This window comes from Bos indicus x Bos taurus, chromosome 14 (genome assembly GCF_003369695.1).
Source record: "Bos indicus x Bos taurus breed Angus x Brahman F1 hybrid chromosome 14, Bos_hybrid_MaternalHap_v2.0, whole genome shotgun sequence".
Classification (NCBI taxonomy): domain Eukaryota; kingdom Metazoa; phylum Chordata; class Mammalia; order Artiodactyla; family Bovidae; genus Bos; species Bos indicus x Bos taurus.
In genome coordinates, this window is record NC_040089.1 from 47,871,236 (window position 1) to 47,886,680 (window position 15,445).

Sequence of the window (15,445 nt, forward strand, 5' to 3'; positions counted from 1 at the left end):
CCACTGCCGAGTTTTCCAAATTTGCTGGCATATTGAGTGGAGCACTTTGACAGCATCATCTTTCAGGATTTGAAATAGCTCAATTGGAATTCCATCACCACCACTAGACTATCCCCGTTGAAAAGAAATGCAAAAAAGCAAAATGGCTGTCTGGGGAGGCCTTACAAATAGCTGTGAAAAGAAGAGAAGTGAAAAGCGAAGGAGAAAAGGAAAGATATAAGCATCTGAATGCAGATGTATACATTTAGCTATAAACTTTCCTCTCAGTACTGTTGTAACTGTGCACCATGAATTTTGACATTTTATATTAATATTTTCATATTCATTCAGTTTCCTCTGAATAAATTCAGTGTGTTTTAAAAGTTCCCTTAAGATTTCCTCTTTGATCCATGGGTTATTAAAAGCATGTTGTATACAATGTTATAAAGCAGTTATCCTTCAATTAAAAATAAATTTTAAAAGAAGCTTTTTGTATAGTTTTCAAGTATTTGGAAATTTTTCAGTTACCTTTATATTTTGACTTCCAGTTTGAATCCATTCTGCTTGATGAACATGCTCTGAATGATTTTTTGAATAATTTTAATTTCTTTAAATTTGTTGAGGTTGGTTCCTCATTCAGGATATGATTTCTGTGTTCCATGGGGTTCTGTGTATCTTGTTGCTATTGTGTGGAGTGTTTTATAAATGTTGATTAGATCCTTTGATTGATGATTTTGCTGAATTCCTTTATATCCTTGCTGATTTCCTCTGTAGTTGTTCTATCAATTGTTAAAAAAGGAGAGTTGACATCTCTAACTATGACTGTGAATGTGTCTATTCTTTGAGCTCTATGAGTTTTTTCTCAACATAGTAAGTTCAGCTTTGTTGCTAGAACATACACATTTAGAATTGCTGTGTTTTTGGTGATTGACCATTTCATCATTATATATGTTCCTCCATCTTTGCTGATTATCTTAGCTCAGAATTCTCTTTATCTGATATTAATACAGCCAGTTCTGCTTTCTTTTGATGAATGATATATTTTTCCATCATTTTACTGTCAATGTGCTTATATCATTATATGAGTTTCTTTTAGACAGCCTATTAGGTTGTTTTTATCCATTCTACCAGTTTTTTTTAAAACAATTTTTCTTATTTATATTTGGCTGCTCCAGGTCTTTATTGCTTTGTGAGGGCTTTCTCTAGTTGTTGCGATCAGAGGCTACTCTTCATTGCGGTGCGTGGGCTTCTCATTGCAGTGGCTTCTTTTGTTGGGGAGCATGAGCTCTAGGGCCCACTGGCTTCAGCAGTTGTGGCGCATGGGCTTAGTTGCCCTGAGGCACATGGTATCTACCTGGACCAGGGATTGAACCCATAGCTCCTGCACTGGTAGGTGGACTCCATCCACCGTGCCACTCTATCAGTGTTTTTATCCGTTCTTCCAACTCAGTTCAGTTGCTCATTTGGGTCTGACTATTTGTGACCCCATGAACCGCAGCTTGCCAGGCCTCCCTGTCCATCACCAACTCCTGCAGTTTACCCAAACTCATGTCCATCGAGTCAGTGATGCCATCTAACCATCTCATCCTCTGTCGCCCCCTTCTCCTCCTGCCTTCAATCTTCCCAACATCAGGGTCTTTTCAAATAAGTCAGCTCTTCGCATCAGGTGGTCAAAGTATTGGTGTTTCAGCTTCAACATTAGTCCTTCCAATGAACACCCAGGACTGATCTCCTTTAGGGTGGACTGGTTGGATCTCCTTGCTGTCCAAGGGACTCTCAAGAGTCTTCTCCAACACCACAGTTCAAAAGCATCAGTTCTTCGGCGCTCAGCTTTCTTTATAGTCCAACTCTCACATCCATACATGACTACTGGAAAAACCATAGCCTTAAATAGATGGACCTTTGTTGACAAAGTAATGTGTCTGCTTTTTAGTATGCTGTCTAGGTTGGTCATAACTTTCCTTCCAAGGAGTAAGCACCTTTTAATTTCATGGCTGTAATCACCATCTGTGATTTGGGAGTGATTTTGGAGCCCAAGAAAATAAAGTCAGCCACTGTTTCCCCATCTATTTGCCAAAGCAGAGATATTACTCTGCCCAGCGTTTCTCTTGATGTACTCTGCATATAAGTTAAATAAGCAGGGTGACAATATATAGCCTTGAATTACTCCTTTTCCTATTTGGAACCAGTCTGTTGTTCCATGTCCAGTTCTAACTGTTGCTTCCTGACCTGCACACAGGTTTCTCAAGAGGCAGGTCAGGTGGTCTGGTATTCCCATCTCTTGAAGAATTTTCCACAGTTTATTGTGATCCACATAGTCAAAGGCTTTGGCATAGTCAATAAAGCAGAAATAGATGTTTTTCTGGAACTCTCTTGCTTTTTCGATGATCCAGCGGATGTTGGCAATTTGATCTCTGGTTCCTCTGCCTTTTCTAAAACCAGCTTGAAATTCTTCCAATGGTTGTATTTTAATATAGAACATTTATATTAATCTAATTATTGATATGTTTAGGCTTAAGACTATTTCATTTTATTTATTTATTTTTTAAGACTATTTCATTTTAAAAATAATTTTGTTTATTAATTTTTGGTTGTGCTGAGTCTTCACTACTGCCTGGGCTTTCTCTAGTTGCAGCGAGCAGAGGCTGCTCTCCAGTTGCCCTTTGAGGCTTCTCATTGTGGTGGGTTCTCTTATCATGGAGCATGGGCTCTCGGGCACCTGGGCTTCAGTAGTTGCATCTCCCAGGCTCCAGAGCACAGGGTCAATAGTTGTGGCACACAGGCTTAGTTGTCCTGCAGCATGTGGGGTCTTCCCGGATCAGGGATGGAACCAGCGTCCCTTGCATTGCAAGGTGGACTCTTAACCACTGGACCACCAGGGAAGCCCTTGAATACATTTTTAACATGGAGTTTACACAAGCTTCCAATGAATCACTGGTCAAGTGTGAAGGATACAGAGGAGTCAAAGATGTCCCAAAAGCTTTGTTCTTATCAAGTAGAAGAAAAGAACTGCCATCTAATGACTGGAGAAGATTGGGGAAGAACATTTTTTTCAAGAGGGGGAGGTATCTGGAGCTCAATTTTTGAAAGGTTAAGTTGGAGCAAGTGCTTGTGGGACATTTAAGTGAAGATGTTGAATAGATAGACATGCCATTGTGGAGTTGAGTGGAGAGGTCTGGGTAAATATAAATTCAGGAATCGTCGGCATTGCAGGAGGAGTATTGAGATACAGAGTAAAGATAAGGGAATGAAGATGTACAAGGGCTGAACACGCTCCAGTTCTTAAATTAAAAAAATTTAATTAAAATTAGGTGTTCAAGTGAAGGACATGTCATTCCTTCTGAAACCCGTTAGGCGTCAGGGCTCCAGAAGAGCTTCAGTCTCACAGTCCTTTATGTCTCAACGCAGAAAGGAATTTATCGAGAGGCAATGTGATAGATAAGAGGTGATTTATTTGAATAGGATGCTTGTAAGATTCACAAGCATGCAGGCAAATGTTGCACTGCCCTGAGTGCTCAGTGGGTTACATTTTTATAATGAGAGGAAGAAAGAGGAGGGGGAGAAGATCTTTGTTTTTCTTAACTAAGCTTCATGTTTGGACACCAGTTCCTACCTGGGTAGGGCAGGGAAGTTTATTTGTCCCTCCCCATATGGTCAAGCCAAGACTGTCACAGCGCTTTGGAAACATATTTTTAGGTTTCAGTATATTGGTGACTTTCATTTTGAGAACTCATCTTCCCATAAATGATTTTGTGTGTGTGTGTGTGTGCAGATCCTGTTTTGGAAGTCATTAACTTGATAGCACTGGACAGATTATAGTTATTTTCTACAATTTTTTATTATTTGGGGGGAATGGCACAAAGAACATGTCTTAGGGGCCAAAGAACAATGTTTTGGGGGGTTATTAATTCCCTTAGCTTACTGGGCAGGATGCAGGTCTCATGGCACCATTGTTTTATTGTTTTGGGGCATGTCTCCTGTTTTTGTTGCATGGCTTTGTTGCCAGCAGGTTAGCTTGATTTTATCGTTAAGCAAACCAATCTGACTTTGATGCTAAGTGACTTGCTTTGCTTTATGATTCAAGTAGGCTCACATTGTTTCAGAAAGTTTTCCATTACTTTCTTGAGCAGTCCTTAGTCTTACTGTAGTCTCCCAAATCCCCCTAAAGTTCCCTCTCTATCTACAATTCCCTAATGGGGTTTCTAAGCTAACTATTTGTTCATCTTATTGGGCTTCCCTGGTAGGTCAGCTGGTAAAGAATCCACGTGAGATGCAGGAGACCCTGGTTCAATTCCTGGGTTGGGAAGATCTGCTGGAGAAGGGATAGGCTACCCACTCTAGTTATTCTTGGGCTTCCCTGGTGACTTAGCTGGTAGAGAATCCCGCTGTAGTGCGGAAGACCTGGGTTCAATCCCTGGGTTGGGGAGAGCCTGGAGAAGAGAAAGGCTACCTACTCCAGTATCCTGGCCTGGAGAATTCCATGAACTATCTAGTCCATGGGTTCACAAAGAGTTGGACATGGCTGATCGACTTTCACTTTCACATTCTGTCCCTGAGCTTCCCATGTGGCGCTAGCTATAAAGAACCCGCCTACCAACGCAGGAGATGTAAGAGATGTGGGTTGGATCCCTCGGTCGGGAAGATCCCCTGGAGGAGGGCATGGCAACCCACTCCAGTATTGTTACCTGGAGAATCTCATGGACAGAGGAGCCTGGGGGCTACAGCCCACAGGGTTGCACAGAGTTCAATAGGACTAAAGCAATTTAGAACACACGCACACATTCTGTCCCTATCACTTCTAGGCCCTTTCTAGTTAGGGTTAGATTACAAAAACCCAGTGGTAGGGACAGAATGACAGGATAAAATAGGTGATTAAATAGTTAATCCCACTAGGGATTTTCTATAAGTAGAAAAATATGAGAGACCCCTGTAAGTTAATGATTACTTGAGAAAGCAGGTTTGCCTCACCACAAAACCAAGCAGGCTTGCTTAGCAAGAAAACCATGCAGGAGAAGCATGGGACACACCAACAAACAATAAAACAATGGTGGCAAGAGACCCACATCCTGCCCAGTGATCCCTCCGAAATGCTCCCTGCATGCATAAAAAGTAATTTGTGGACCTAGCTTGACCACACAGGGACAAGAAAAACTCCCCTGCTCAGCCTGGAGGAGCTAATGATGAAAACATGATGTCTACTCAAGAAAGACAAGGGAGGTTATCTCCTCTTTCCCTCTTTTCCTTTGATTATAAAGCTGTAGCCAACTAGTTCTTGGGGCATGGCATTTCTTGCCCACCTGCTTGTAAGCCTCACAAGTGTTCTACTCTAACAAATCACTTTTTATTTACCACTTTGCTCTTGTTGAATTCTTCTGTGTACTGAGACATAAAGGACTATAGTACTGGAGCTCTTCAGAGTCCCCCTGAAATGACACCAATCAGTTTCACATGTAGTGTGATTAACATACATGACTGGAAAATCTTAGATATTGCCAAGGACAAAAATTGGAAAGAAATTTAAAAAAAACCTTCAATATAAGCTCGCCATTAATGAACAGAATGACGTTTGACAAATCATGTCTCAATTGCCAAATATGCTATTGAAGTAAGTACAGCTCTTCATAGTTTGTCACATTGGGACTACCGATTAATTAAAAAAATTAGAAGTGAAAGCACTTTATACGAATGACACGCTACATGAATGCTAGCTATAAAGCAATTATGATTCACTACCTAGTGAATACCGATTAAACATAAAGGGGAAAACACTTTCAAAAATTTCTTTTTGCCTTTCTTAAAGTTTTCAATGCGAAAGAAGCTCCCAAAAGCACAATGCACATGCGCAAGGCGTTCCACTGCCGAAGAAAGGTTGGAAAAGAGAAGGGAGCGGGGCCTCCCCCGCCGGCCTTCCCTAACAGCCCCGCCCGCCTTCCCTAACAGCCCCGCCCGCCTTCCCTAACAGCCCCGCCCGCCTTCCCTAACAGCCCCGCCCGCCTTCCCTAACAGCCCCGCCCGCCTTCCCTAACAGCCCCGCCCGCCTTCCCTAACAGCCCCGCCCGCCTTCCCTAACAGCCCCGCCCGCCTTCCCTAACAGCCCCGCCCGCCTTTCCTAACAGCTCCGCCCATCGAACGCCAGACTGCGCCTGACGTCAAGTGAAACTTTACTTCCGCTTCCGGCAACTCACGTTTCTCTTTTCCTGTCCGGCTGGAAAGATGGCGTCCCGCAAGGAAGGCACCGGTTCATCTGCCACCTCTTCCAGCTCTACCACCGGCGCTGCAGGCAAAGGCAAAGGCAAAGGAGGATCCGGAGATTCAGCCGTGAAGCAAGTGCAGATAGATGGCTTGGTGAGTGGGGTTCCTTTTCTCCCGGCCCACGTGGGGAGCTCAGTTCCCAGCCCGGTCTTGCCAGGCGTGCTCTCCGGCAGTCTCCCCTCTGGGCTTGCTGAAGCTGGGCCAAGGATTTCCTGTAAAACCTTCTGTCTTTATCTTCACTTTATGTTCGGAAGACGCGGCCTCCTTCTCTGCCGTCTCATCGGGGAGTTGAGGACTCAGAAAGTGGACCTGGGCTCGGGTGTGTGTGTGTGTGACAGATTTCTTCGGGGCTTGTTTTGAGATGCTTGGGACAGGGTATTTGGAGAATGACTATTCTGGGAGGCAAGTATGTGACGGAGGTGTCGATAAGGATATAGGGCTTTTGGAAGGGAAGAGTAAACTTTGTTTCCCTGTTGGGATCTGACATCTGTAACTTTCCGAGTGGAGATTAGTTTGTAGCCACTTTTGAGCCTGTGGTTCAGCGGTTACGTGAAACCGCGTTATTGGAATAAATACCTTATGTTGACTTCTTTCCCTCTTTGTGAATATTGGAGTGCCTTGGGATTTGGGTTTAGGCGTCCTTCCACCTGGTCTCTGCTTGACAAAACAGATGAAAGCGCAACTCTGATGTCAGACGGCTTGGCTTGAAATCCAGCGCTAAAATTAGCTGAATGACGTCGGGCATATTATTAATCTCTTTGTGCTTGGTAAGTTAAATGGTAAAAGGTGTTAACATGTACTTTTAGCTGCTGCTGTTACATTTGCAACAGTTATAGTAGTAGACTTTCTTTAAGGCCCTCTTTTCAAGATTTTAAATATTAAATTTGTATTCTGATAACTCGTAGGTTTATGTTTCTTGTCAGAGGTGGTTCTTGAATGCTACTCTTACGCATCTTGCTGTCACTGTTAGGATATCTCATAGGAACTTCCAACTTAATGTGTCCAAAATAAAATTTTTGACTCTTGCCCTGCTTCTCTTCCACGCATCAATCTTACCTCACTCTTTCCTATCTTAGTAAATGGAACTGCTATCTACCTGTTTGAAAAGTCAAAACCTGAGCATTAAGGTATGCTTGTTCTTATTTTACCCTTGGCGTCCAGTCCCTCAGCAAATTCTGTTGGTTCTACGTCCAAAATATATCACATTTCATTTGCTTTTCTTCTAGATTCCACCAACCAGATCCACTTAAAATGTAGTATTCTTACTCAGTCTTTAAGGCCCTGCTATTATTGTCTCTTTCTTCAGACTCACCTACTTTCTTCTAAGCCTCAGTCACAGTCAGCTTTCAGTGTTTTATTTTCTCAGCCTGAAATACTGTCTGAAATATATCTTCCTACTCCGTGGCTTTTTTTTTTTTTTTTTTTTTTTTGAGCCTTTAAGGTATTGGCTTAAGTGTCAGCATCTCAAGAGAGGCCTTGCCTAACTACCGTGTAAAACATAGCTTCATTCCCATTACTCTCCATTACATCACCTTCATTTCCTTTATAGCATTTTCCACTACTTGCAATTGTTTTGTTTGTTTTCTTGTTTTTCTCCCCCAGTAGAATGCAAGCTACTGAGGGCAGACAGGTATTACGACTTTTCATCTGTTATGTTCCAAAACTGAATTAGTTAATTGAGATAGATAGGATAAATTGATGAAAAAAGTATTTTAGTTTCTTTTTGTAGTACTTCCATTTCATGTTCTGATATCTTTTTCTGTAGATTATTTTCATAGCGTCTTTAATTGTTCTCTTAGCCTGCTTCAGTCCATCCTTCATACTTTTATTAAAACATGCACTTTAATGTGAAAGTTCAGACATGGTTAACTTCCCTCTTGAAATGTTTTTAGTGCCTTTGCAATGAGTTCAAGGCTGACCAAGATGTCCTTGGCTTTTGTGTTCAGGTTAACTTGCCACTATTCCCATGCTTCATAGGAATGGCTCATTCCAGCCACCCAGGACTAATTTGCTTAGTCTGATGTTTAATCACATTTGTTTCTGGCACCTTGGTGATAGCCAGGACCAGATTTCCTTTTCTTCTTGAGCCTTTCTTTTCGAACCTTTAGTTTTGTTTCATCAATCTTTACTTATACCTTTCTCTTAATACGTGGCGATTGTCAGGCTTTTCCATATTAAAATGTCCAACCCTGTCTCTTTTTACTTAGCACTTTGCATTCATTCTTGGGCTTCCCTGATAGCTCAGTTGGTAAAGAATCCATCTGCAATGCAGATGCAGACGCAATGCAGAATTGAACCCTGGTTCAATTCCTGGGTCGGGAAGATCCACTGGAGAACGGATAGGCTACCCACTCCAGTATTTTTGGGCTTCCCTTGTGGCTTAGTGGGTAACGAATCCACCTGCAATTGTGGAAGACCTGGGTTCGATCTCTGGGTTGGGGAGTTCGCCTGGAGAAGGGAAAGTATGCCCACTCCAGTATTTTGGCCTGGAGAATTCTGTGGACTGTGGAGAATTCCATAGTCCATGGGGTTGCAAAGAGCTGGACACGACTGAGCGACTTTCACTTGTGTTCATTCTTAGTCCCCACTTCTTTTTTTTTTTTTTTTTTTTCTTTTTTTTTTTCCCACTTCTTTCCTTTGATGTCAGTGGTTAAATAATTCATCTGTATTTGTGGTCTTCCAATCTTTCTTCAACTCAATGCTACTAGAATCTGCCATCACCAGTTTCTTGATTTAGTTTTTAATAAGATCATTGGTAACATTAGTAAAAAACTGTAAAACAACAGGATATACATGTAAAATAATGTCTTTAATACATAATTTAAGTAATCACAGAATAAATATCCATTTACCTGGCTTTTAACTTGAGAAATAGAATTTTTAGTCTCTATGAAGTCCTTTCCATTTCATGCTTTTCTCCCATCCCTTTTTTATACCTGTAATCACTCTTGTGAGCTTTGTTTCAGTAATTTCTTGGTTTTCTTTATAGCTGTATCACACAGAGTATCCCCGAATGCCTTGTTTACTTTGGTGTGTTTATATTAATAAAAAGGATGAAGTGTTAGTTAAATCATATTGCATGTTCACCTGTTTCTTGAATCATAAATATATGTATCTCACACCATGATCTTGAGATTATTCTGTTCTAGAGTGAGGAGCTCTAATTCATTCATTGTCATTACTACTTAGCATTTCATTGCATGCGTAGAACATAATTTTCCTCTTCTACAAGTTAATGGACAGTGAGATGACTTGCTTTCCTTGTGTGAAATGGTATCCCTCGGTAATGTTAACTGTCCATTCCAATAGACTTGACAGCCTGTTTTTTATGTACGTTGTGCAGTCGGTACTAAGTGTATCCTTATAGAATGGACGAGTTAATTGTCATTGTAGTCAGGTGATCTCTTTATTCCTAGGTAAGATCAAGCTAATTCTTCCTATTGGACTTTTCATGTAAAAACCCTCTTTGATCCCCCTAAACCAGTCTGAATCTTAACCTTCCTTATGTATATTACACTTTTGATACTCCAGGTCTGGTCCAAGGACCAGCAAGACAAGCAGAATTGGCCTTGCCTGGTAGCTTGTTAGAAAGACAGAAACACAGTATCTCAGAATTTCTCTTGATCTGTTGTTTCAGGTGATTTATAACATTTTAATATTTGAGCAGTGCTGCTCTGGGCCACATCAGTCTCTTCTTTTCTCTGAACTTTTTATTTTTATGGTGAGAACTTGTGTTACTCATCTTGGCATGTGATCATATGGTGTTAATGAATGATCTACGTATGTTAAGGAGAGTCAGGAAGAGTACTAGTTCAGTTTAGTTGTGTCCGACTCTTTGCGACCCCATGGACTGCATGCAGCATGCCAGGGTTCCCTGTCCATCACCAACTCCCAGAGTCCACCCAGACCCATGTCCATTGAGTTTGTGTTGCCATCCAACCATCTTACCCTCTGTTGTCCCCTTCTCCTCCTGCCTTCAGTCTCTCCCAGCATCAGGGTGTTTTCCTGTGAGTCAGTTCTTCACATCAGGTGGCCAAAGTATTGGAGTTTCAGCTGCAGCATCAGTCCTTGCAATGAATATTCAGAACTGATTTCCTTTATGTACTGGTTGGATCTCCTTGTAGTCAAAGGGACTCTCAAGAGTCTTCTCCAACACCATAGTTCAAAAGCATCAATTCTTCAGCGCTCAGCTTTCTTTATAATTCAATGCTTGTATCCATACATGACTACTGGAAAAACCATAGCTTTGACTAAACTAACCTTTGTTGGCAAAGTAACGTCTCTGCTTTTTAATATGCTGTCTAGGTTGGTCATAGCTTTTCTTCCAAGTGTCTTTTAATTTCATGGCTGCAATCACCATTTTGGAGCCCCCCAAAATAAAGTCTGTCATTGTTTGCACTTTCCCCACCTATTTGCCATGAAGTGATTGGACCAGATGCCATGATCTTAGTTTTCTGAATGTTGAGTTTTAAGCCAACTTTTTCACTCTTCTCTTTCACTTTCATCAAGAGGCTCTTTAGTTCTTCACTTTCTGCCATACAGGTGGTGTCCTCTGCATACTGAGGTTATTGATATTTCTCCCGGCAGTCTTGATTCCAGCTTGTGCTTCATCCCGCCTGGCATTTCGTGTGATGTACTCTGCATCTAAGTTAGATAAGCAGGGTGACAATATGCAGCCCTGACGTACTTCTTTCGTAATTTGGAACCAGTCTGTTCTTCCATATTGTTCCATGTTTCTTCTTGACCTGCATACAGATTTCTTAGGAGACAGATCAGGTGATCTGGTATTCCCATCTCTTTAAGAATTTCCCACAGTTTGTTGTGATCCACACAGTCAAAGGCTTTGGCATAGTCAATAAAGCAGAAATAAATGTTTTTCTGGAACTCTGTTGCTTTTTCGATGATCCAGCGGATGTTGGCAATTTCATCTCTGGTTCCTTTGCCTTTTCTAAATCCAGCTTGAACATCTGGAACTTCTTGGTTCATGTACTGTTGAAGCCTGGCTTGGAGAATTTTGAGCATTACTTTGCTAGCATATGAGATGAGTACAGTTGTGTGGTCGTTTGAACTTTCTTTGGTATTGCCTTTCTTTGGGATTGGAATGAAAACTGACCTTTTCCAGTCCTGTGGCCACTGCTGAGTTTTCCAAATTTGCTGGCATATTGAGTGCAGCACTTTCACAGCATCATCTTTCAGGATTTGAAATAGCTCCACTGGAATTCCATCACCTCCACTAGCTTTGTTTGTAGTTATGCTTCCTAAGGCCCACTTGGCTTCACATTCCAGGATGTCTGGCTCTAGGTGAGTGATCACACCATTGTGTTTATCTAGGATGTGAAGATCTTTTTTGTACAGTTCTTATGTGTATTCTTGCCTCTTCCTCTTAATATCTTCTGTTTCTGTTAGGTCCATACCATTTCTGTCCTTTATTGTGCTCATCTTTTCATGAAATATTCCCTTGGTATCTCTAATTTTCTTGAAGAGATCTCTAGTTTTTTGCATTCTATTGTTTTCCTCTATTTCTTTGCACTGATCACTGAGGAAGGCTTTCTTACCTCTCTTTGCTATTCTTTGGAACTCTGCATTCAAATGGGTATATCTTTCCTTTTTTCCTTTGCCTTTAGCTTCTCTTCTTTTCTCAGCTATTTGTAAGGCCTCATCAAACAACCATTTTGCCTTTTTGCATTTCTTTTGCATGGGGATGGTCTTGATCCCTGTCTCTGTACAGTGTTATGAACCTCCATCCATAGTTCTTCAGGCACTCTTATCAGATCTAATCCCTTGGATCTATTTGTCATTTCCACTGTATAATGGTAAGGGATTTGATGTAGGTCATATCTGAATGGTCTAGTGGTTTTCCCTACTTTCTTCAATTTAAGTCTGAATTTGGCAATAAGGAGTTCATGATCTGAGCCACGGTCAGCTCCTGGTCTTGTTTTTGCTGATTGTATAGAGCTTCTCCTTCTGGCTGCAAAGAATACAATCAATCTTGTTTTTGGTATCCACCATCTGGTGATGTCCATGTGTAGAGTCTTCTCTTGTGTTGTTGGAAGAGGGTGTTTGCTATGACCAGTGCGTTCTCTTGGCAAAACTCTATTAGCCTTTGCCCTGCTTCATTCCGTATTCCAAGGCCAAATTTGCCTGTTACTCCAGATGTTTCTTGACTTCCTACTTTTGCATTCCAGTCCTCTATAATGAAAAGGACATCTTTTTTTTTTGGTGTTAGTTCTAAAAGGTCTTGTAGGTCTTCATAGAACCGTTCAACTTCAGCTTCTTCAGTGTTACTGGTTGGGGCATCGACTTGGATTACTGTGATATTGAATGGTTTGCCTTGGAAACAAACAGAGATCATTCTGTCGTTTTTGAGATTGCATCCAGGGACTGCATTTCGGACTCTTGTTGACCATGATGGCTACTCCATTTCTTCTAAGGGATTCCTGTCCACAATAGTAGATATAATGGTCATCTGAGTTAAATTCACCCATTCCAGTCCATTTTAGTTCACTGATTCCTAGAATGCTGACGTTTACTCTTGCCATCTCCTGTTTGACCACTTCCAATTTGCCTTGATTCATGGACCTAACATTCCAGGTTCCTATGTGATACTGGTCTTTACAGCATCGGACTTTACTTCCATCAGCAGTCACATTCACAACTGGGTGTTGATTTTGCTTTGGCTCTGTCTCTTCATTCTTTCTGGAGTTAGTTTCCACCGATCTCCAGTAGCATATTGGGCACCTACCGACCTGGGGAGTTCATCTTTCAGTACTCGTAGGTATCCCTAAGTGAAGTTACCTGCCACATGTAGGCAAACCTAAGTCCATCTGACTTTTTCATCTCAGGTTGCTTTCAAGACTTGGATGACCCTGCAGACATCCTGGCCATAGTTTCTTGCCCTTAAGGTCAGAGAGCTTGTTGAAATCCATTGCCTTTTTATAAGGTTGCTTCTCTGTCTTGGCTAGTGTCAGTAGTGTTGCAGTGGAATTGTTTTTTGGAGTATAGTTGCTTTACACTGCTGTGTCAGTTTCTCCTATATTGCATAGAATCAGCCATATGTATACATACACATGTCCCCTCTTTTTTAGATTTCTTTTCCATTTAGGTCATCATGGAGCCCTAGTAGAGTCCCTGTGCTATTCAGTGGATTCTCATTGGCTGTCTGTTTATATATACTAGTGTATATATGGGTTCTCAGGTGGTGCTAGTGGTTAAGAATCACCTCGATCTCTGGGTTGGAAAGATTCCCTGGAATAGGAAATGGCATGGCACTCCAGTATTCTTGCCTGGAAAATTCCTTGGTGCAGAGCAACCTGGTAGGCTGTAGCCCATGGGATTGTAAAGAGTTGGATGTAACTGAGGGACCAAACGCAAAGCACAAGTGTATGTACATCAGCCCAATCTCCCAATTCATCCCACTGCCCTTCTCCTTTGTTATTAATAAGTTTTTTGTCTACATCTGTATGTCTGTTTCTGCTTTGCAACTAAGGCATCTATACTACTATTCTAGGTTCCACATATATGTGTTAATATGTAATATTTGTTGTTTTTCTTTCTGACTCTGCTTGTATGACAGTCTCTAGGTTCATCTACTTCTTGGCAAATGACCCAATTTCATTTCTTTTTATCACTGAATAACATTCCATTGCATTTATGTACCACATCTTCTTTATCCATTCCTCTGTTGATGTCTATTTAGGTTGCTTCTGTGTCCTGACTGTTGTAAATAGTGCTGCAGTAGACAGTGGGGTGCTTGTATCTTTTTTTGCAAATAATTTTTTTAAAATTAGTTTTAATTGGAGGATAATTGCTTTAAGTGTTGTATTGGTTTTTGCCATACAACACTGTGAATCAGCCAGAATTATACATATGTCCTCTCCCTCTTGAACCTCCCTCCCAGCACCTCTCAGGCCCCAGCCATCTGACCCCCTAGGTTGTCACAGAGCATCAGGTTGAACTTCCTGTGTTATACAGCAATTTTTCCAATGGCTATTTGTTTTACATATTGTAATATAAAGCATTCTGTGTAACAGACTTTAGGTTCATCCACCTCAGCTCAGCTGACTCACATCCATTCCTTTATATGGCTGAGTAATATTGCATTGTATATATCTACCACAGCATCTTTATCCATCTGTCAGTGGACATCTATGTTGCTTCTGTCCTGGTTGTTGGAAATAGTGCTGCAGTGAACATTGGGGTTTATGTGTCTTCTTTTTAAACGTCTTTTTTGAATTATGGTTTTCTCTGGGTATAATATGCCCAGTAGTGGGAATGCTGGGTTATGTGATAGTTCTGTTTTTAGTTCTCCATAGTGGCTGTATCAGTTTACATCGCCACCAACAGTATAAAAAGGTTCACTTTTCTCCACACCCTCGATGGCATTTATTGTTTATAGAGTTTTTGATTATGGCCATTCTGATTGGAGTGAGGTGATACCTCATTATATTTTTGATTTGCATTTCACCAGTGATTAGTGATATTGAGCACCTTTTCATGTGTTTGTTGGCCATCTGTGTGTCTTTGGTGAAATCTCTCTTCACATCTTCTAAACATTTGATTTGGTTGGTTGTTTTTTTTTTTTTTTTTTTTAATATTGAGCTGCGTGAACTGTTTGTGTATTTTGGAGATTAATCCTTTGCAATGTTTTTTCCCATTTTGAGGGGTTTCTCTTTGTCTTGTTTATGGTTTCCTTTGCTTTTAAGTGCAAACACTTTTAAGTTTAATTAGGTCCCAATTGTGTATTTTTGTTTTTATTTTCATAACTAGGAGGTGGGTCAAAAAAAGATCTTGCTGTGATTTATGTCAAACAGTGTTCTGCCTATTTTATCCTTAAAGAATTTTAGAGTGTGTGGCTTTATATTTAGATCTTTAATCTATTATGAGTTTATTTTTGTGTATGGTGTTAGAAATGTTCTAATTTCATTCTTTTACATGTAGCTGTCCAGTTTTCCAACCACCACTTATTGAGATTGTCTTTTCTTTGTTCTTCTATTCTTACCTCCTTTGTTATAGATTAAGTGACCATAGGTGTGCGGGTTTATGGCTGAGCTTCCTAGCCTGCTCCACTGATCTTTCTCTTTTTTTTTTTTTTTTTGTGCCAGTACCATGCTGTCATGATGACCGTAGCTTTGTAGTATAGAGAGCCTGATCCCTCCAGCTCCATTTCTTTCTCAAGATGATTTTGCTGTTTGGAGTCTTTTGTGTTTCCATAAAA

The 15,445-nt window shown here is 40.9% G+C and overlaps 1 protein-coding gene across 1 annotated transcript in view; it reads left to right on the plus strand.

Moving 5' to 3' along the window:
* The first annotated feature begins 6,157 nt into the window (after positions 1-6,157).
* Positions 6,158-15,445, plus strand: part of EIF3H (eukaryotic translation initiation factor 3 subunit H) — a 97,252-nt gene continuing 87,964 nt past the window's right edge. The window contains exon 1 of the mRNA XM_027561283.1: positions 6,158-6,324. Coding sequence (XP_027417084.1) covers positions 6,193-6,324 — 132 coding nt within the window. The 5' untranslated portion in view covers positions 6,158-6,192. The remainder of the gene's footprint in view (positions 6,325-15,445) is intronic.